The sequence below is a fragment of the Astatotilapia calliptera genome, chromosome 19 (genome assembly GCF_964374335.1).
Source record: "Astatotilapia calliptera chromosome 19, fAstCal68.1, whole genome shotgun sequence".
NCBI classification, from domain to species: Eukaryota; Metazoa; Chordata; class Actinopteri; order Cichliformes; family Cichlidae; genus Astatotilapia; species Astatotilapia calliptera.
Window position 1 is genome coordinate 31438504 of NC_137440.1, and position 23196 is coordinate 31461699.

The window sequence follows — 23196 nt, forward strand, 5'->3', positions numbered from 1 at the left end:
CCTGGTATAAAAAAATACTACTCCTCACCTCCAATCAATGTGAAAATCCAAGGTGACTTACATCTTTAGTTATCGCATCACAAGATTTTCAGAAAACTTGACCTTCAAGGTTACTGAGATTCAAATTTGCCTGACATTTCTAACAGATATGGTATTATTGTTATGGTATCAATTTGAAAACCCTACATCGCCTCATTCTCTAGTTATTGTGTTCACAAACTTAGCTGCCTACTTGCCCGGCTGGGTGAGGCTTTCACAGCTGAGGGTTAGAATGATTTTTCCCTCTACAGCTAATTTACCCCCCTTCACACTAACTGTGAGGAGCATGGCTGCTTTCACTCCCAGGTGGCTGCCCGCTAGCCGCTAGGCTTCATGCTAGCTAATCTGAGTCACTCAACCATTTTTGTGTTGTTGGTGCCTTTTCTGTCTGACAGAAAATATGGATAACTGTGTGGTGAAATTACAGTAATTTATTAGTTATGTTATTGGTGGTTTGTTGCTTACCATTAACTAAGAATCATGTGTTTATGCGATGTAGGTTACTAACCAAGTTTGCTAGTCATAGCTAATGGCACTGCACTCTAAACTCACGTCTTGCTCTTAAATTTTAAAGGTTCAGTGGCCAGAATCTTAACAGTTATACGTCAGAATGGAAGGTGATAATAACTTGAAACTCCCCGTCCCTTAATCCTTCTGGTTGCTTAATACACTTGTCACAAACAGTTAAAAAATCAGCACGATGATTTAGCGAAGCCCACGGTGACAACTTCAAACCTGTTTTGTCTGTCTAACAGCTTATAGCCGAGGACATTTTAATACACAGCGACAAAACTGAGGAAAGCAGAAAATCCTGAGTGACTGTTGAGATTAAAAAAATTTTTACTGTGTTACCAAAAAATAAAATATGACTAAATCACTTTATTGCAATGTGTGCTGATGGTTACAGGAAGCTTGTCTTTTTTAAGAGTTAAATGAGAATATGAATACCACTGTCATTACTTTAAGCTAAAAATAAAGCTAGATGAAACAGGAAATTAGCTTTAAGAAAATAGAAATGGGGCAAAACAGTTAGCCTTGTTCTGATCACAAAACAAAAAGAACTTAGCAGATCAGTATTTAGTACATCTTTTGTTTAAGAATAAAGAACACAAGTTGTGTTACAACAGGCAGTTGCATGCTGTCTCTGGTCCTTGGTAAAAAAGGTTTGAAACTTCCTGTATAGATTAAACATTTAAGATACTGTGTGCATTGACTAGTGTGCTTTAAAAAGTAACAAATCCAACTTATAAGCGAACTAAGCCTTGTTTCACACCTGTTCTCTTCAGGTATGTGCACTGCCAACATCTGCAGGGGCTCCACGCACTGAACCACCCATCCATGCCTCTCATTAACCCTGGCCGTTTCCACTTTGAGGAAACTGTTGGGCATGCGGCTCCACAGCACGGCGTTTATGGTCTGGACATCCAGTCGGGGCGGACACTGTGGAACCGGGTTCTTATGCTCACTCTTGAAGATGGCTGATGACAGAGGCATGGCGTTCTGGAGAGCACACAGAGACAGCTGATGGGAATCCTGTCTGAGCACAGCATTCATTTCTATGGTATTGCAGACACAAAAGTAAGCCTGTTGTAATGGAAAAGTAAAATTAGGAGCCACGCACCTTTATTTTAGCCAGTTCAAACTGAAAGAGGCTGGGGCTGGTGGGTCGCACAAACACAGCGGGGAAAAGCTTGGTGTTTGGTTCCACCTGGAACAGAGAAAAGTGAAAAGAAAGCAAACAAAAGGTCCAAACAGGAAGTAAATATCAAAAGCTTGAGAAGGAGCTTGAAAGCGTGACTTAAGGAAAGCAGCTTAATGATGCATCATGAAAACTCTCCTACTTAGTGCAGTTTAGTTTGCCTGTGTGTGTGTGTGTGTGTGTGTGTGTGTGTGTGTGTGTGTGTGTGTGTGTGTGTGTGTGTGTGTGTGTGTGTGTGTGTGTGAGTGAGTACACATGAACATTTAAGAGTGTCGGTGATGAGTCAGCACTGTGTGAAGTCTCAAAGAATTTCAGTGAGGAAGAACGTAAGAAGATTATACCCTCTGAAAGATTATTTTGGGATTTACTTTTGAGAGGACATCTGAACAACAAGTCCACAATTCAACAAGATGCACAGTCACTTCTCTGTTCAGTAAATATGTCTTAAATTAAGTCTTAAATTAAGTTACTCTCAAGGTCATCAGATTAAACTGGAGACGCAGGGATATATGCATGGCCAATATTAGGCTAGTGAAGAATAAGGATATTAATGCATGCATGCATCTTCTTCGCAAAAGACTTGATATCCTTTATAAATCATTTTACAAGCTGTTACCAAAAAAGATCCACAACTAAAGCCATAAAACTCTACAAAATGTCTGTGAAGGTTCTCAATCATCCAGGTCATCGTAGTTTAAGGAGCTTGGAAAGAAAAGCGTCTGGACTTCTTTAAGTTGCTTGAAGACGTTTCACCTCTCAGAAGCTTCTTCAGTTCGCTCAAGTCGCTTAGACCTCTACATCGGAGAGACCAAACAGCCACTTCATAAACATATGGCACAACATACAAGAGCCAGCTATCCATCTGCATCTAAAGGGCAAAGGTCACTCTTTCGAGGACAGAGTGAAAGAAGCCATCTATGTCCACTGTGAACGAACATCTTTGAACAGATGCAGTGGCTTACGACACCAACTGTGTGGGGCTAGGTTTCACAGCGGGTTCACCCAAAACCTTGGCTGATTGTGACCCACACCGATTTTCACACCTTGGCTCATATGATTAGGTAGAGGATCATCAGGGGGTCCATGTCTCTCTTGGGGGTCACTCCCATAGGGCTTAAATCTGGGACTCTCCACTATTTGACCCTAGAACTGAAGAAGCTTCTCAGATGAGAAGTAAAACGTCTTCAAGCAACTTAAAGAAGTCCAGACGCTTTTCTTTCCAAGCTCCTTAGTGTACAAACTGACCTGATTTATTAAATTTAACTGCTCCCCATGCCCCTCATGGTTCTCTCCTTGAGCATCCAGCTCTGACCACTTGCACATTTGTGATTTTGCTATCATCATCAAATATAAACTTTTGTCGCCATGACACTGTCAAGGACCATCAGTGATGATGAGAACTACGATAAACAGAGACCAAACAGCAGCATTCGTGGAAGCATTTCCAGGGCACAATGGTGATGTGCAGGTATTCAGGTGATTCAAAGGGTGATTCAAAAGTGGGAGTGATGGGAATTGTTTATGGCTGCACTTGCAGACCCTGAAATTGATGTCCAAATTCACAGTTTTGTTTCCAATGAGCCAGATGTTCTTTTAAAGTTTTCAATTGGTTTTGCGTCACAGTTCTCTGGGTTTTTTTAAAGTTAACACTTCACTCCAACCTATGAATCATTCAAGCAATAACAAACACATAACTCAAGGGACGAACAAGTGTTGTGTCTTCACGTAACAGACAAAAAGAGCGAATATTAAATTGTATCTTTGACATTTTTACTAGCAGCCTTTTGCAAAAACATGTAATTTTTTCCTTGAATCTTCAAAAAATATATATATACAAAATGTACAAAAAAACAACACAGTCTGACAGGCACAAGATTGCCTTTTTCATTCTTAAGGAAGGAAAACGAGAAGAAAAGCTGAGGTATGCCACATTACATATGAACTAGAATGTAAATCAGTGAGAACAGGTCTTATGGAAAGAACGTTTTTCTCCAAATCTTCGTCAATGTGTAGTGAGGAGGTAAGGAAAGAGGTACAACAGTGAGTGTCTACAGCCATCTGTAAAACACAGAAGAAGCTCTGTCTGATTTGGAGCTGCATGTCAGTCAGTGGTGTTGTGGATTTTGTCAAAACTGATGGAACTGTGAGAAGTGCTGTCAGATTTTGATCCAGCATGAAATAGCATCTGGAAAGGATCTGATTGGCAACGGTTTAATTTTTCAGCATCGCAATGATGCCAAACACACTGCCAAAGCAGTAAAAGCATACCTGGATAGAAAAACACACAATGGAATGCCGTCGGTCACTGACTGGCCTCCCCGAACCTTAACAACTTTGAAACAGAGTGGGATCATACTGGGAGTAAAAAGAAGCTACGGTAGAGCAGGTCAGGTCGGTCGATCCATGACTCCTGCTAAATGCACTAAGTTGCCCCTGATGCACGTGAATAGGCATAGAAAGCGTAGATAAAAGCTCTACACCTGGACATGTCGCCAGTCTGTCGCCGGGCTAACACATAGACAACCATTCACACTCGCATTCACTCCCACATCTATACCTATGGACAATTTAGAGTTTCCAATCAACCTAACCCCACTAACTGTAGTACAGTGGCACAGTGGTTAGCACTGTTGCCTCACTTCAAAAAGGTCCTGAGTTCAAGTCCACCATCAGGCCAGGGTTCGTATGTTCTCCCCGTGTTTGCGTGGGTTCCCTCCGGGTACTCCGGCTTCCTCCCACAGTCCAAAGACAATATAACTTTCCATTTACAATTTACCAAAGGGGAGCCAACATCTGAAAATCATTGAATGTCCTAAAGAAGCCTGCAGGACCATTCCTGAAGACTATTTAGAAATGTGTTGGAAAACAAAGGCAGTTGTGTCAAATATTGACTTTCAAGCTCATTAGAATTGTACAAACTCTGTTTTTGCCCCATATTTTGTATTTCCATTCAATCTTTCACCTTATTTCTATTTTCCTAGCAAAATATAAAAAACTGATGAAGAGGTTCAAGACTTTTGCACAGTTTTGTAAATTTACTTTTTTATTAGTTCGGTAGCATAGTTATTTTGGGTTGCACCCATCACACTAGATACTTTTAATTATAGAGAAACATAGCAATAGTTATATTCTTGCTTGCACAGCTGTGTGTATTGTACCTGGTAGGAGGTAGAGATATCTTTGCCATTGACGGTGAATGTCAATAGGCCAGTGGCCAAATCTATTAGACAGCCGATCTCCAGATCCACATTGCTGCGACCGGAGGTGTGGGAAGTGCTGGTGACATCACCACCCCACACCATGTAGCAGTTACTCCTCTTCACGCTGTCAGTAATAAGCATATATAAAAATCTTTACAAGGTTAGTAATTAAAAATAATCGTCAGCATTTATTACATATGAACACAGAGGGCGTCACCTCTCGTGGACTCGCCCACGTTCATCGCCCAGGGTTACAGTCACTGTACGATTCTTGCTGAGGTTGAAGTTGTTGCTATAGTAATGGTAGTCAGGAGTAACCCATCCAACCCACACACAGGCAGGGTCCTGACCTGCGAAGACCCTCACTGAATGGTAGTACTGTAACAAAACAGAGAAGAGAGACTTAGCCAAAAATGAAAACGCATTTAGTTTTTGCAGCTGCAAACAGACGTTTCTTCTGTACCGTAGTGATGCTGCTGTAGTCCACTCGTCTACTTTCATCGCTGTGCCTCACAGATCTCAGTGGATATCTATCAGAAACCATATTCAAAAAGTCATTAGCGAGCAGATAACATGTCGGATTCAAGGTTTTCTCGCAAAAGAGCTTAAAGTCACAGTTTTGGGAAGTTCAGCACCTGTGTTTGACTTTAAGGGTTTCTTCCTCATGAACACCGTTCATGTCCACCACAGGGCTGATCTTGAAGACGGAGTGGAACTCCACAGGCATGCTCAGACGACAAAACACCATGTCTGCGTTACTGTTCTGTGTCCCAAACGTCTTGTGGGTGACTTTGAGACAAGGAGGGCTGTCGATGGTGCCGTCGATCCTGGTTACCTGCAAACAAACGATGACAATCTTCGCGTTCATCGTCTAGGCCAATTCAATCGTTTTTAACAATTTCACAGTTTCTTCTTTCTTACCGCAATGTGGTTGTGGTCCTTCGGCACGTTGACAAAAGTAGGCAGACGCTTGCTGAACCACATTGTGACCTCTCGATTCATGTTGACGGCAAATGGCTCGAATCCCTCCTGCAAGCCGCACATGGTGTAGTACTTAAAGGTGCTAGCATCCTTCCCGAGGTTCATACGACCCACCTGCGACAGACCGAGGCTACACACTGGAATAAACCCTGCAGGACAGACAAAGGACATAAAGACAAAGGGGGGGAGCAAAGGAGGAGGAGAGAAAGAAGTCTTTAAGAATACACGGCAGGAGGGATGGAACATCAATGCAGCTTTTGCAAAAGGCAATTTACAAGTGGCACTTCAAATACGGCTGATTTCCACACAGGGAGCCGCTCAATTTTAACTTATATCACCACCATGATTGTTCTGGGATAAAGCCTTCTGCTCTACATGTGAAGGCTTTAAAAGATGAGGGCAGGATGGCAAGGACGTGTGCTCAACAGCTCCTCACAGCCACATTCATACACGCTCTTTCTCACCATCCTCAGTTTCAAAGTCCGTGAAGCAGAGTTCAGAGCCCTTGGTGGTGATCAGGATCTCCCCGTTCAGAGTGAAGATCATGGACTTGTCCTCCATGTTGATCATGCAGCCCACCACGTCCCCAGCATGCCAACAGCGCCCAAACAGCCGGCTGCCCATGTTCAGGCAGTGGCCCTGTGCACAGTACAGACACAAGGAATACCATATGGTATACACACAATGTGAGCAACTACTTTAAATGAGCTTAACACCAAATAATTAAATAGGTTTTTAAATACGAAAGAATAAAGGGCGAAAGCCATTTTTCGAGTAGTCTACGTGAACTTCACCAATACGCTGTTGGGATTAACTGAGATTTGGTTGACAGCTTACCCTGTATCCATCAAAGACAAACGCAAGCTCATCTGTGCCAAGCTCCACATCTGGCTTACACCCAGGTCTGGCCCAGCCCACTCTCATGTCTCCACCGGTAACGGCCTCAAATTCGAAGTACCACTTCCCGGTCTTCACTGCGTACGTTCTCTCTACCCTAAAGAAGCGGATCTTATCAATGCTGAGGCGCTCCGAGACTTGTCCTGCTGGGTGAAAGGAGAATAATAAGAAGCAATGGAAATATTAATTGCAAAAACCCAGTGGCTGTAGGTAAAGGCAGCAATTTCATGTGGCTATTCTCTTTCACTCTAAACTGAAAGGAGATGGAAGGCAAAGTCCCATATCAGGACATATTTTTTTATCCTTATTCTTTGTAAGGAGCATTTTATTATGCACTGTATAATTTGAACTTCTGGGCATTTTGATTAGCACACTTTCATGGGTGAAACTCACCGCCTTCCTGGTCCGAGGGCTCGATGTTGTACCCGTAGCCAATCAGAGTGCGGATAGCTTCCCGCAGGCTGTCCCTGTTCGACTTCTTGGTGCGTTCATCCAGCAGAGCATAAGGAACCAGGCGAGGGTTACGCTTACTTTTAAGATCCTGCACGAAGGAGAAGCAGCAAGAGAAATGTTAAAGTTTAAAGCCTTTTTTAAAAACATTCATTTGTCCCACCAGTTGAAAGGCAAATGAAGGGATTTCATTCAGCTGTAAAGCAGATTTGTGAATTTAAATTAGAGTTTTTTTCTTTTATTTATTTCAGGTTTGTTTGATGAGCCTGTAGCTGAAGCTCTGCAGCTGGTTATGTGTCCAATATTACTACTTTATTAGTTAACAAATCCACAAGTGAACTATAGACTGGTCTGAAACTGAGAAGATAACAGACAAAGCTGAAATAGAACAAAATCAGCCTTTCGGTTTACACAATTCCCTGACAAGTAAAAGATCCCCAGTTTGATCCCGGGAGGAGACACAAATCCCAGTGGGCTTTTGTCAGGAAAAGGGTCCGGCATAAAAAAGCTTTGCCAACTCAAACATGCGGAGCTACCCACTGTGGCAACCCCTTGTGAATAAGGGAGCAGGCAAAAGTAGCGTATTCTTCCACATATTAAGAAAACAGATGTTTCTTTCTTTGCAGCATTTGTATTTGATCTGAGCATTTTTTCCCAGCACATTGTATCCGGTTGTTCAGTGATGACGTGACGAATCCTACTTCCGGGTCTAAAGTAGTTAGTAGTAGTAGCGTTTAATATGGCTTTTGTGTTGTTAACATGTTTAATGTTTTGTATTTTCTTCTATTTAATCTCAAAAAGCTCCTAAAACAGTCAGTGATCCCTGTTGACCTCCCTCGGCTTTTATTACCACTAATCATTTATTTAAGCTCAGTTTTTAAAACCTTAGGATGTAACTACAGCCCAGCCCATGCAGCAGTATATGAATGACTAACCTCGTATTGTGGATGGATTATCTCAGTTGTTCTCCTGGCTGAAGTTTGGTCCTTTTACAGCATCCTGCCATGCGATTACATTTGTTCCTGACCACCGAGAACACTCACGTTAACTTTTATCGAGTGGAAAAAAAGTTAGCTTGTTTATATTATGCTAACATAGCTGTGTCGCTAGCGGTCATGTAGCACATCATTATATACCAGCTAGCCCAACTTCAGTAACCCTACAAGCGTCACTGCTGTTTAGTTTTCTGTCTTCATTTATGCTGGAAGTGATAACAGAGCTGTACGTTTTAATTTGTTTCCAAAACCCCGCAGTCAGGACATGCTATATTGTATTTAGATAGAAGCTAGCGAGCTAACTCCCTGCTAACTTCTAACTCCGTTAAATGTCATAAATTCCGTTTTCATGGATGCCTGGATGTTAAACTCAATAGTTACACCTGGTAGAGCAGAACGCTGATCATTTTATTAAAGGTGAAAGACTTTAGACAGTTTTTAACTCTCAGTAATGCCATAGTGATCGTTTGATATATGGACCTGCAGCGGAGTTTAGGCCCAGACACGGCTAGTGACGTCAGACTGAACAACCGGACAGACGTGCACCAGATGTCCAGGAACATTACGTACTTTCTGGCTGAGTAATTTGTACAGACCTCTGGACAATGTAAAGCTGCTGCTCTTAGATTATAGGGATGCACTCATAAGCACTTTAGAGCAACAATGTCTGCTTTTGAATGTACCTGTTCTCTGAGAAGCTATTTTTTTTAAATCTCTTCAATCAAATTTGAACATTAAAGCATGTGTTTTCCTAGATGTGTTCACAGTGATCTAAGGTTGTTATTCGTCTTTCACTTCTAACCAAACCTCAGCGCTGTTCACATGTCTGGCGAAGGTGTCGATTCTTTGGTGGATTTGAGCATACCTGCTGAATCCCGTATGTCCATCCCTGTTTGATCCGGTCCTTGGCCCACACATTGTGAGCGTTCTCTGCCAGTTTGTCCACCAGCAGCTCCTGCCCTGGAGTCAGTTTGATATCGGACAGGTCCAGAGGGGACGGCTTATAACCATTGGACATCATGTAGCTACAGGAAAAAACAATGAAAAAGGAATTTTTCCCCCAGTTATGGATACAGTTAAACCACAGGGACCAGTTTAGTTACATTTACAGCCTGATGGGAATCTCTATGGCAGTAAACACAATAAATATCCTTTATTTCTTATACTGCTGGACATTTTTGGATGATCTGTGATTGGGTTACCAAATATTTTGATTCATTTCATTTCTCTTACTGTCTTACTATAGAGCGGCCTAGTCATTACTGTCCAATTGTGTGATGTACAATCGATATCATGAGTAGTGCGTGTGCTCGCATCGCTGCTATAATCATACCCACTTACTTCTTAGGGAGCTTTATCTTTTTGAGAGAGTCCTCAGCATTTGGATTCATGTGAACTATACGACAGCCTAAGGCCAGCAGAGTCCTGCAGGGGAAAAAAATAACCACAGTGACCAACAAACTGATTTGACAGTATATGCAAAGAACCAGAGAGGCTGCTGAATGTGTCCAAACAGAGCACGATGGGTTAAATTACGCGTGTCCTAATCTGTTACACAAGAAAGACCGAGCAATACCCACGGCAACGAAACGGGCGCCAAGTGAATCACACCTCGTGATCGGACGGAGCGACAGTAAAAGTGAGTTTGATGTCTTTCAGGAACTCGTCCCTGTCACCCAGATGTGTCTCCCAAAGCAGCAGATCAAGATTAATGACGGCATGCATTTATGTTTTTGATTCGAAGAGCATTTATGTAAATCACCTGCGATGGGCCTTTCCACCTTAACCCTACCCCTCCATTTTGCACATTTCTGTGTAAGTATTGAAAGCCTGGTCTCTCTAAAGAAGAGAGGACTACTGGTAGTCTAGAGCAATAGATACTCCATTTATTCATCAAATGGGGCATGACAATCTCAACACAGGCAGGTCATCCTACACGTGGAGCCAGCGTTGCGGAAACCTCTGTCAAGGATGGGAATGCCCACAGCCTTGTAGCTGGTGTGTGTTTTTCCAATAGAGAAAGAAAAGCTAAGAAGTCCTAACAGTGCTAACAACTAAACTACAGCACGTCATCGCTTCAGCTTTACTATGAGATCAGTGAACTGTTAGCTAAACTTGTGATATTCCTCATAGTTTAAATCCAACGAAAAAAGAAAATGCATTTTCTGAGAATAATATGTCAGATATGGTTTTTTAGGCTATTTTTATAACAGAGGTGTTGTCCATGAAGACAAAAACAATCCATCATGTTCGCCGTACTTCAGAGTCTCCGTTGACATCTGCAGATTGTAGTTTTTTTCCGTTTCCGGCAGCTTGGAGAAATCCACCAGGCACGGATGCTGCCGCTTATTATCATCCCTTATCTGTGAGGAAAACAGAGAAAAAACACACATATCAAACACCTCCTGACGTTCTCATCATTGCTGTTCAGCAGCTCTGCATTCATATGTACATCAAGTCCTACTAGATCTATGCATATGAGATACACAGCCTCATAACTCATTGTCACTGTGAACTAACAAGGGGGGCGGGCATGTGGTTTAAGTCCTGGGTGCTACTAGTTGCAGTGATTAGACTACTCTAGTGAACATGTTATGAGAGAGGGACAAGAGAGCATGTTTTCTTGGCAGAGCCAGGGAGCTGTATGGCAGGAATACCGAGTGAGAGGCGTAATGCGTCTCTCTCGAGGCTGCGCTTTAAGCCAAATAATCCTTTTGGCAATGCTGCTCAGAGGAGGTGGCATGGCAATGGTGGATGTTTACCAAGAAAACATGTAGGGCTGTGTACAGATATGCAGCTGTTTCCGTGGGTCCAATGAATAGCAGCCAGCTCTTTTGTGAATAGTACAAGAACTATGGGAAATCTCCTCTTTCATATTTACATGCAACCAGTGCTAAATAGCAAAAACAGGTTTATTTTATCTGCTATGTGACCTCTACCACATGTATAACTGACTCCAACTCACTTGGCTATCGCTCCACATGTAAAAAAAAAACAAAAAAAACAACCTTGACAATAAAACTAGTTTATTATTGTTGTTTACCAAATCTCAGACTTGTCTTTGTCCTAAATCAAAGATTTTTCGAGGAGGAGGACAGAGTGAAAGCTTACAAGCTAGCGCAGAATTCTCATGTTGTATTATAGACATAAGAGCTGCGTCTTGTTGCTGGTTTCTTGTTTTTCCTTCCTTTAAGAGCAAAACAGGTCACTTTGGCGTTATCCTGTGGTAACTATACAACAAACCAGAAAGCCATCAGCTAGAATTTGGAGTTAAACAGATGAAACCATAACCGACTTAAATTTGGACGTGCCTTCTTTTTGACCACTTGTGCAACCGTGACTTACAATAGACCCGAGCAGAGAGTAAACAATACGAACACAGCAGGAGAACTTGAAGTGGGATGGAGCTGAATTTAAATCAGGTACAGTTTTTGTCTTCTGTTGCAGGAGCCTGCTGATTGCACTGCGTACACTGTAATTATAAGCATGCGTTTCCAGCTGACTGTATTGGGAAATACACTAATTTGTTCTTTTAGGGAGTTTAGATGAGAATTTGATATCACTACAGGTGAAGCCAGGAGACTTCAGCTTAAAAAACCTCAAGCATAAGCTCTCCGATGATAAAAGAGCTCAAAAGCTAAGTTAGATATACTTTTGAACTTGCCCCACAGATCCAGACTAGGTGTTTCCCACTGCTTCTGGTCTTTATGCTTGATCAGGCTTGATGCCAGTTAATAATAGAAAACATCGGCTGTTAATCTGGCAATTTTTTGGACATAGCCAGCAGAGGCAAGAATAACACAGACTAACACAGCCTCATCTCAATTTCACATTAATCTTCCAATCTAAGTATAGCATACAATCACATTCTCAGATTCCTATCAGTAGCAGGAGAAAAGATACAACATCTGCTCCGAATATATAGACAGGCCTTTTGATTGGTTTCTGGCTCATAGCGGGTTATGTCATGTGTTTTGATTGACCCTCTGAACATTTAAAGAATTAGAAACTCCATCAGTTTTTCTTTGAAAAGGAGAAAAACAAAAAACAAAATGCAAATTTTAGTCTGGGTTTATTGAGGCGATGAAATTGCCAAGACATCCTGTTCTGCCCTTTGGGTGAAACAACAATTTGTAATTCATGACTGACACTAGAACACAGACACAATGACTCTGCTACCTACAAACAAACTGGATGTGAATGAAGGATGTAAATGAGTGGCGTGGAAAAGCGCTGAATGTGAACAATGACAGTGTTCTTTTTCCACTTACCCTCTTTTTGGTGTAAACCGCAAATTATAAAAGAGAAAGCAAGATGACACACAAGCCTCTGTGATGGTAAGTTGTCACACTCATCGAGAAAAAATTGTAATTGTCGTGTTTATTTCTCCACAAACATGGAAAACGGCATGGAGTATGCTTTTTATCTTTTGATCCGAGCGATGAACTTGTAGGAGAACAACATAAGCAACTAAATAACAATCTCATTAACAATCTAACCCTTACCTTGCCATAAGACCAGCCAAGCTCAATCTTATTCATGCCCCAGAGCTCATGGATATTTTCAGCCAGCTTGTCCCGAACCTTCTCCAAATGAGGCGGCATGACAATCTGAAGGAACAGGTAAGCAAATGAGCATTTTCCAAAAAGTTGTGCAAACTATAGAATGCAAAAAACTCAGTAGTTGAAACAAAGTAATGCAATTCTTTTGGAAAAATTAAACAAATACACAAGATGCATCAAATTCAAGATGAGCATTTTTTCAGTTGATTTGCATTCTTTTACATGTCACACTGCATCACAGCCTTTGTGAAAAAGGGGGCGTTTTTCTCATGATCACCATCCTGCACGCCTCCTGTGAGCTTACCTGGCTGGTTTCCACAGGTGTGGGGATGAAGGAGGCCTGCGACATGAACTGGGTGGTGCCCAGCAGATCTCGAACTCCATCCACATCTCTCTTATACTCTTTCACCGGCTCCACCTTCATCTTCTCTTTTGGCAGCAGAGCCTCATAACACGGTGCGTAGCTTGATGGAGGCAGGAACTTGAAGTCACCGTGCCGTCCGCCCAACAGGAAACGAACCCTAACCAGAGAAAAGTTGCTCACGTGACTTGGCTTATTGCAATGTTTTACGTGCACACTAAAAGAAAATTAAATGCTGTTAATAAAAGAAGCGACTAGTGAAAAGAAAACTAATCCTCTACTTTTATTCTTAACTCTCTTAAACAGGTTCTACTCCAATGGGGACACGTTTAGTTCTGTGAATGAAAAAAACATTGCAAAACCGTCTCTCGAGGCTCCTCAAAATAGCAGTTCAAGTAGTAGCAGTGACGCAACCAAGCTCATTCTCACTGCGGCCCTCAATTATTAAGCACTGAGGATGTGTGGCTGTCATGTTCTGGCACGTTTAAGTCCGTGGAGACGTTCACCCTGTTCACTGGGCCAATTCCAAGCTTCCACACGCTCACGCTCTGCTGTGACTGGTCAACACAGTGTTAGCTGTACAATCACCCGACCAATGAAAGAGTCAGATCAGACCTTGACAACACTTCAACTACTAAAAAGGACAAATCTGTTCCAAACAGCCTGTTTTATGAAATTGTAGACAATTTGGATTCTTTCACTCGGTCTGTAATAATGAAGCAGCTCAAGGGTCTTTGCATGTTGAACCTCTTTGTTATTATAAGCTGTGAGGTTGGCATCAGGACTCGTCCCCTGTCTGGTTTGTTCTTGTCACACCTTTACCAGGTGTGCTGGGCTGATGTAGAACTTGCGATCCTAAGTCTCTCCACTCTTTTCAGTCACCAATCTCATGCACTATTGAATCACGTGTCTCTCTGGAATGTCTGGAACTCCAGAGTTGTGAAAACCTTTCAGACACATGTGCCCGCTTCAGCTTGGAACCTCAGAAACACATTTTTTGCCTTCCAAATCACTCCGGGTACTTTACTGTTCACTTATATTGCCATATTTGGAATACTGTGTGGAAATCTGGGGAAATACATACAAAACTTCACTTCAACCACTATGTAAAATTCAGAAAAAAGCAATCAGGATGATTACTAAAGCAGGATTTAGAGAGCACACTAACATTATGTTCTTGAAATTAAAAATTCTGAAGTTTATGGATCTTATAAAATATAAAACTGCAAAAATTATGTACAAAGCCAGATACAATATGTTACCAGGAAATGTACAGAGGATGTTTTTTGACAAAGAAGGGGACTATGAATTGAGGGGGAAATTAAATCTGAAGACTCTTAAAGCACGGACAAAGGTTAAAACCTTTTGTGTTACTATTTATGGGGTAAAACTGTGGAATAGTTTTACTGTGGACCTACAGCAATGCTCAAGAATTAGTCAGTTCATAAAGATGTTTTAGAAGAAGAATATGAAACTGATAAAGTTGATCACCCATTGTGTGTATATATATACTAAATTGTATCTAAATTATATCTATCACTGTAGCTATGTTTATACATGTTCTCCTTGTTTATTGTGTGGGGTAAGTGATGATGGGAATTAGGTGAATAGTGGCATTCAATAAAATGTTGAGCATGGGGTAGGGATTAATAAGTATGTTATACTTCTTCCTACTCCATTTCAGACCTAATAATTGTCATTTCATGTCATTTAGACTTTGTTTTATTTTTTTTTATCTTTTTTTATCTGAGCACATACGTGTGTGTGTGTATTTACATATATATTCGTATTTGTAAATGCAAGTATGTGTAGTTGTGTATATATTGGGTTTTTTTTCTGTATATGTCTGAAATAAAGATACAATACAAATACAAACCTGTAAAGGAGAAGACTCACCTGCTCACCTGCCTGCCCACTCTCCACCGATCCACCCTACTGTGGAAACTAGCCTCCTCCCCCAAAGCACCTCCCACTCAAATAAGACCATTTCCAGGTTCCACAATCCAGTCCACAAATCACGACCTCCGGTTGAACCATTGCTAACTCTGTTCCTCATCCTCCCCAGACCTCACATGCGCACGCTCAGTCCCACAACTTCCACCACATTAGATATGCTTATTCGCCAACTTGAAAATAAACACTTGATACACACAAACTCCCATCTGAGCGCATTTTCTGAGTCCATGCCAATCCTTAGTATGGCTCAGTGTTTCTGAGTGTAGAATGCATTGACCGAAGATGAAACGCTTGTAAAATAAGAAACATATTTCATGATCTAAAAGGTTATTTAGGCTTCCAATCAACAGCAAAGACTAACAAAAAAAACATGAAACTGACCAGTGACCTCTTGAAGGGGCCAATGAATCATTAGTTGTCTAATCACTTATCTTTGTTCTTTGGTCAACTCTGTTTTAAACATGTTACATAAATACCTTTAACCTTTAACCTTTAAACTAACAGAAACAACCAATCCTCTACTTGCTCCAATTTTGCACCAGGTGCAAAGTAACAGCAAGCTGTCACAAAAAAACACTAAAATCCCTTAAAAAGGAACTGTTTAATATTTCAAGCAATTCTCATGCAGCATGTTGGCACATGAGCGTGTGTGTGAGTGGTAATAAACTCCTTATCTAACTTCTGTTAACCAGCGTAACAACTGGGTCAGTAACACACATTGTTCAATTAATCTTTTCTGCACGTCAGATAATACAGACAGTGTGAGAACAATGACGCTATTAAAAGTGACATCATTTGTGGAAAAAAATGCATGAAAATGATTTGAGAGACGGGGAAATCAAGCGGAGCGTTACGCCTTTTTCTTTCCTTTTCTTAGCCACACAGATGAACCACTTTTTTTTTTAAATGAATGATGATTGAACTCTGACGTTTTTTTTAAATAAATTCATTTTCTAATATTTAACATGACCAAACATTGTGGCAGGTGTCTCAGAGGGAACGTGGCAAAAGGCTACTGTGCTCTTCAAAGTCGGAGTCGATCATGGAATTGTGGGAAAACTGCTGGAGCTTGAAATTCCATTTTCAAGTCACATCAATCACACTATCAGTGGTCACCATGGAAACAGAATTTTTTTCCTGTTTTTTAAGCCGCGTCTAATCTAAAAGCCTCGAAGACAAAATGAAAGTCAGAATATAAAGATAGAATTTTTAGAATATATAAATATGAGTTTTTTCTGCCTGTTAACGTCTAATAAAGCATATGAACAGAAAAAATACACACTCACTTGACACCTGCAGAGAAACTGACAACAGGGAAGAAGAGTCCGTCTGTGTTGAAATTTTCAAACATGCCCTGGACGGGCTGTCCGTTGATCCTGAAGGATATGCTGGGGGCTCCAAGGTCCAGGCAGCAGCTCACCACGTCCTCTGAGGTCAGAATGTGCTGGTTCATAGACGCAACCGCCCGCGGGATACGACCTGATCGGGACACACGCACAAACTGCTATGTGAAATACGACCTAGTGAGTTGTGCTGGCACAAATCACACCTCTACCTCCCTCTCTCACACACACATACTGTTGGATACACACATTTGCGCACAATGACACAGACTCTGGGCAAGGAGATCGTCCCTGCAGGGCACTGGTTCTGTCTAGACACAACTTGGCTGTAACCCAGGGTTACCGCTCATCTTCTAATGCTTTAGTTACTCCAGACACTGGCTTGTCCCACCCACCTGACCAGAGGTGGAGTCCATCAAAGCCGTACGAGTAGAGATCATCACCAACTCCATTACCTCCCCAGCCCTCTCCTCCTCCCGGGTAGGGTGCATAGCCTTTTGTGTTCGCCCAGCCGATTCTGAGGTGGGAGGGCTCGCTGGTCACAAAGTGGTCCACCTGGTCGATCATGAGTTCATAGTACCACTTCTTGTACTGAGCCGAGCCTTCACTCACGCCCAGGAAGATGTTCGGTCTCATGCTGGCAAAGAAGTACAATGTGACATCACCACCAGAGTTACATTTTTAATTACAATATTGTACTTTTCACTTAAAAAAAGCAAATTGCAACATTCCATACAAAGTTATTTAACTACTAAGATAAAAAACAAACAAACAAGAGATTAAAAAACATATAATGATTTCACAAAAGATCCTCACCAGATTAATAAATTGAAAGTAAGCTTTAGACTCTAGAGAAATAACTGTGGGCTGAGTTATCAGAGAAGCAAGGAGGAGAAAGATAGCAAGATAAATAAATGGCTCTCTAACCTCTGGACATCATTGACCAGCTGGGTTTGCAACAGCAGATCTCTCTTGGGCAGCAAGTGATCGCAGATGAGGTTCTGATTGGTTCGCACAGCTACGCCATTACACACACACAGTGAACAGAGCACATCTAGTATCTAAAAAAGAAGGTGAAGGAGGTAGGGATAATAAGCAACACCATCTAATGGAAGACCATAACAGCACTTAACACTCACTAATGATAACACGTTTACTTCATTTTCCCTATTATACCCCAGATGTGCATCTGCACCTGAAAATGACTAATTATACTTCACTGTCCAGGATGCTGCCGGAGGGAAAGTCCCTTTATATGCAACCACTGCATAATTACTCTGCGATTGTTACTGGGTACAAAAACATGTTAAAGAATACCCTTTTGATGTTAGCTTAACAAAGCTGTAGAACTAAATGGGCCAGGATGCTCAGCCAAGGGTGACAGCATAGAACACCTACGCTTTAGCATTGACCTTTTTCTCCTGCTTCCACTGCAAAACGGTACAGTCGGGCTGATTTACGACCCAGGCCGGCTCCTGATCTTATTTCACTGTTAAACAGACTGTTTCGTGTTAGGGGCACGCGGCTACGAAAAGCTCCAGGAGCCTTCTCAACAAGAAGAACCCCACTCATCTGTACAGTATGTACAGCTAATAGCCAGCAGATGGTCAGCTTAGCATGGAGACTGTGGCAAAGAGTGTTGCTCTTTCCAAGTTAGGTACACAAGCACCAGTGAAGTTCACATGTCGTGTGCTTCAACTGTTGAAAAAAACATTAAACACCAAGTTAATTTGCAGTTTTTATTTGAATGCTTTGTTCTAGTGCACTTCTTAGCAGGAGTAATTTGTTGTGCAGCCAGTCATAAGTCATAAGACAACTTCAATTGGTTGCATGTTATTGTGACATATTCATCGTACAGACACATAAACAAACAAAGAAAACATCACATTATTCCTTTATGCTTTTATTGGGGTTTTACTTTTTTTTTCTGGTATTACTTTGTAAATCAATCTAATTTCAATGTATTTTATTTGAAAGTTTAATATAATTATACTTGCCAACAACTACTTACAAAAGGAAGTACACAAAAAAATGGGGTAACGAGTCAGGTTTCTACAGGGAACAAAGCAATAATTATACTGTAAGTAATTTTAATCAGTCTAAACCGTGGGTGGGCAACTCCAGGCCTCAAGTGCCGGTGTCCTGCAGGTTTTAGATCTCACCCTTGGGTCAACACACCTGAATGAAAGGATTAGTTCATTACCAGGCCTCTGAGAACTTCAAGACATGTTGAGGAGGCAATTTAGCCATTTGAATCAGCTGTGTTGGATCAAGGACACATCTAAAACATGCAGGACACCGACACTCGAGGCCAGGAGTTGCCCTACCCCTGCTCTAAACCATATTTTATAATAAAGAAAACAAGACACAAATTCCATTGTAAGTAATTTTAAGTAATTTCTTGGTAATTTTGTGGAAAAACAACCAATATTTCCCCATCTTACATAAGAAGTGTGCTGTACATTTTGGTGGGTATGGAGTGGTTTAACCTCGCCTAATGTCCCAAGTGTACTACAGGAAAGTAAACAGTCCCTTTATGAGTAAACAGTGATTGTGAAAGGAAAACAAAATTAGTTAGACTTGGCTCCATCATCACGAAGGTCACATAGACCTGCAAATTTTAAAGGTATTTTTTCTTGTAGTTTCAAATAAAATACACATAAAAATTCCATTTCATTGCAGTCACGGGCCGTATTATAAAGTGTTACGCTTTTTCTTAACAGAAATTGCTGTTCTTTGTATTGCATAGTTATTTTTCAACATGTGCATAACCCAGATGTGTATTTCACCGTGTAGCAACAACACTTACTGCTTACCTTGTGGTTGCGTCCATGCTTGTACAGCAGCGATATGATGGATTTAATGTGTCCTTTCTGGATGATATTGAGCGCCTCGGGGCTCTCGATTAAAATGCAGTGCAGAACTTCCAGAATCCCTGCACAGCCGCAAAATTCATCAATTACTTAACACTCGCAAAAGACACACCAAAGGACACTCGTCAAAGACGCATTCTGTCCGCACAGAGCAACAGAAAACCCTGCTGGTGCACTCCTTACTGCACATTTAAAAAGTAAAAGTCGCTATTCCCATGATTTCAGCCAACAGTGTCACCTTTCAAAAAAAGACTCCTGTACCTGTTAAAGAATTTTAATAGTTCTGCGATGTTGCACAAAAGCTCTCTCACACTGCTGTTTCACTGCAGGCTCATGTGTATGTGTCAGAATGCTAATGAGTGTACCTGAAGAGGACTCCAGTCTCTCCAGCTTGCTCACCAGCCAGTCCAGGTTGTTGGAGAACTGTGTGCAGTTGTTGCGGTTTCCTCGGATTAACGCAGCTGCAGGACACGAGGAAAGTGTGCACGAGTCAGCGCATTGCTTAATGTGACGACTTACACAACAGAAAAACAATGTCACGCAAAGGTGAACACTTTGAATTCATGCCCAAAGCCGGTTAAGGAAGACATTGTGCTTTGACACTCTTAAACATATTAGTTTTAGAAGATGCCTTAGAGAGAAGGTGGGACCAGACATAAACATATGAGGACAAACACACCCACATGTACGTCCTAGCATGAAAAAAACAGGGTCATCCGATGCAGGGAGACAAAGAAGAAAGGAGGGAGGCATCCCAAATCCACTTAGCGCTGCGCTCAACCAGGTATGTGAAGAAGGGGGAAGGGGAACAGAGAAAGAGAGATGTGACTAGAACACTAATATGAGTCAGCAGGTGAAGTCAGTGTAAATAAGAGCGTGAAGGACATCCTTGGAGGGCAGAGAGGGCTTCAGTGTGGCGAGATGAAAGATAAACTCTACATACGGGCTATCTCAGCTTAAGAATGAAACTCATTTCAAACATGACAGGAAGAAAATCGTGCCTGCTCACAATTTTCTGCTCGTAAATGGATCTTTTTATGTGAAAGCTGCTGAAATAACAGTCGAGACAAACATTGTACTCATCAGATGGAAGATGGCAGGATATACAGACAGAGAGGAGGGAAGCAAAAAAAAAGCTTTTTCCTGCCAGGTCATTTTACTGAGATACGTCCTATATATGATGGAGCATATGGATGCAGTGCAAGAGGTTATAGTGAATTTGAAAAGGAGCGGTGATGACACTGGGCAGTAGGAACACAGAGAGCAAAACAAAACAGAGAACTGAGAGGACAGAGATGAAAATTGACATTAGGCAGCTAGAAAGAAATGAGGTCAGTGGGAAATACCCAAACACTCTATGTGTGTGTGTGTGTGTGTGTGTGTGTGTGTGTGTGTCTGAGATGACTGATGTTGTTGGGTTGATGCCCTGGCATTGGGCCGCATGCCACCGAGCCATTTCTGCAACAATGTGTTTGTCTGTTTTGTTTTTGGAGTATTAGAAAAGTGTATTTATGGTTCATGTAACTTCAATTCAGTTTTATTTATACAGCATCAATTCACAGCAACAGTCACAGAAAGGTGCTTTATACTGTGATGCAAAGAGCCTAAAATTATGTGGAGAAAACCGCTGTGATCAACCATCTGGAGACAGTGGGACGGAAGAACGCACTTTTAAAGAGGAAGAAACCTCTGGCAGAATCTCAGAGGTTTCTGCCGCATCCTGTGTGTCAGTGTGCAAATGTGAATCTGAACTTTCAATCTTAAGATTAATTGCAGTTGGCAGTGAGTCTGTGTGTGTATTTGTGTGTGTGCTGTTAAGACCAGCATCTCACCCAGCAGCTCATACAGCAGGTTGAGAATGTCTTTCCAGGCCGCTCCAGCCTCCGAGCCCGCGCACTCCCCAAAATGTGCGGCGCTGTTATAGACGTTCAGTCGGTCAATACAGTTGGACACCAGAGTCAGCATGCCCTAAAAAAGAGGCAGTGACACATGTCACATGACCCACCACATGTCACTGGTATAAGAGCTTCCTCTGATGAAATCTGCCCCCAGTTTTCAGTTAGTGTAATGCAGCTTCATGATGGTCTTGTACTGGTTTATTCTACAGACTTGAAATACCTGAGATCTGATATGCTAAATGGAAAGTGTTCCAGTTATTGTGACAAGCTGACCTTCGAGATTAGAATTAAGATAGAAATGTGCTCCTTTAGTCCCCCATAGAAAGGTAATCAATACTCTATGTGTCGATAATCTTCAGATATATTGCAATCAAGTCTCTTATTTTATGGTCTCTCGAAGACATTTTGACACAGTTATGCTGTTGTATCCTGTAAGATTTAACCTGCTTTTCAGTGGGTGACATCATAGGGTCCCTCAGCGAGGCAGTTGACATTTTATAATTGATGAAAGCAATTTAGAGCCTAGAAGCTTAGCAGAAAGCTCAGTGCGCTCATGCCAGCCTCAGGAAAACTGCTGACACCGTCATATAAAGTGCGTCCAAATACAGGATGCCATTGAAACAAACCACAAAGAATCAATTGGTTTCGCTTTTTCACCTCCTTCTGCAAGTTTGCCACTACTGCTAGCTTAATCACACGTGCACTCATTCACTAAAAGTGTCCCAATTGCAACCACGTTGAGATTCTTTTGCTCTGCCTGACTGCCTCGCGAGCTCTTTTTTACTAAACCTTCCTTGATGGATGAACTCACTTCCTGCTTGAAGAGGTTCTGTCTGTTTTTGAGCGAGCGCAGCTTGATCTGCCTTTCTTCGTGCTCCAGCTCGGCATCGGGGAGCTGGAAATAAGTGATGAGGTCATTAAGGGTTTGGAGCACCTCCTCCACGGGCAGAGCGACCAGTGCCCTGTTCTTAACACCCAGACAATCCAGGTCTCTGGGGGAAGTAGACAGAAAGAAAAAAACTCAATCACACATTTAACACTACTTGCCGTTTCTCAAATTCTCTCATTCATTCGAGGAAACAAACCATTGCTAAAGATACGACGACTGGGAAGCTGAACAGACTTGAGGAGAGGCAGTGATGACTAACACGATCTTTAACCCAACGGTTCATTCATGCTGAAATGCTGATTTCCGCTGGCCTGCTAAAAATAGCTCTAGTCCTATGCATGGGAGCGGTGTGTGTGTGGTGGTGGTGATGGTGGGGGCTGACAGATTCCTGCCCCTAAGTCTGACCCAGGAGACAGCAAGCCCTCTGATAACAAATACAGGCAATGGAAGCATCCACGTATGTGCTTCATAGCAGTGATGCCACTGCATTTCTATTTGGAAACATGTGGCTGGTCCACTGAGTGAACTGCATGGGGCACTGGCACCCCACTCAGACAAAACCCACAGGCCCCTCTTGTTACATCACGAGTTATATCACACCTATGAGTCTGTGGGCTTCGAAAATAGCCTTCAGATATAATTTGCCGATGTTGGAATGTCTTTATCATCAGGCGTAATTACGCTAAACCATCATCAACGTGGGTGCTTATGAAACTTGTCCCAGTGACAGGACATTTTGCAGATTACCCTAATAAAGTGGCGAAAGACAAATGTGGGCTGCAATTTGGTTTAATTGGCTAATTTGTGCAATCACATCCCTGTGTGCTGAAGTGAGCAACGGCACCGTTTTGTCACCGTGTAGCGTACCTGATGAATCGCTTAAAGAGAAGCGTGGTGTTGCGGATGATGCGCGCGGCGCGGGACTCCTCGTGCTGACAGCGCTGGAGGGTCAATCCGTCATCCATGTGACCTTCAGAATGCAGGCATGCCTTGAGAGGACGCCACAGGGCGAGAAAAGGGCGAGAAACATTGCCATGAGACGATATAAAGAAA

At 42.0% G+C, this 23196-nt stretch overlaps 1 protein-coding gene across 1 annotated transcript in view; it reads right to left on the reverse strand.

The window, feature by feature from the left end:
- The window catches only part of LOC113012390 (ryanodine receptor 3), a 108622-nt gene that overhangs the window by 46923 nt on the left and 38503 nt on the right, over positions 1-23196 (reverse strand). Inside the window, exons 14-36 of the mRNA XM_080293840.1 lie at positions 23011-23132; positions 22066-22246; positions 21189-21324; positions 19722-19817; positions 19300-19418; positions 17411-17544; positions 16879-17120; positions 16427-16619; positions 13128-13344; positions 12767-12871; positions 10521-10624; positions 9603-9686; positions 9127-9286; positions 7210-7357; positions 6757-6959; positions 6384-6558; positions 5860-6068; positions 5574-5773; positions 5402-5468; positions 5156-5316; positions 4897-5062; positions 1661-1747; positions 1313-1539 (exon numbers count right to left, since the gene is read on the reverse strand). Coding sequence (XP_080149966.1) covers positions 1313-1539; positions 1661-1747; positions 4897-5062; positions 5156-5316; positions 5402-5468; positions 5574-5773; positions 5860-6068; positions 6384-6558; positions 6757-6959; positions 7210-7357; positions 9127-9286; positions 9603-9686; positions 10521-10624; positions 12767-12871; positions 13128-13344; positions 16427-16619; positions 16879-17120; positions 17411-17544; positions 19300-19418; positions 19722-19817; positions 21189-21324; positions 22066-22246; positions 23011-23132 — 3536 coding nt within the window. The remainder of the gene's footprint in view (positions 1-1312; positions 1540-1660; positions 1748-4896; positions 5063-5155; positions 5317-5401; positions 5469-5573; positions 5774-5859; positions 6069-6383; positions 6559-6756; positions 6960-7209; positions 7358-9126; positions 9287-9602; positions 9687-10520; positions 10625-12766; positions 12872-13127; positions 13345-16426; positions 16620-16878; positions 17121-17410; positions 17545-19299; positions 19419-19721; positions 19818-21188; positions 21325-22065; positions 22247-23010; positions 23133-23196) is intronic.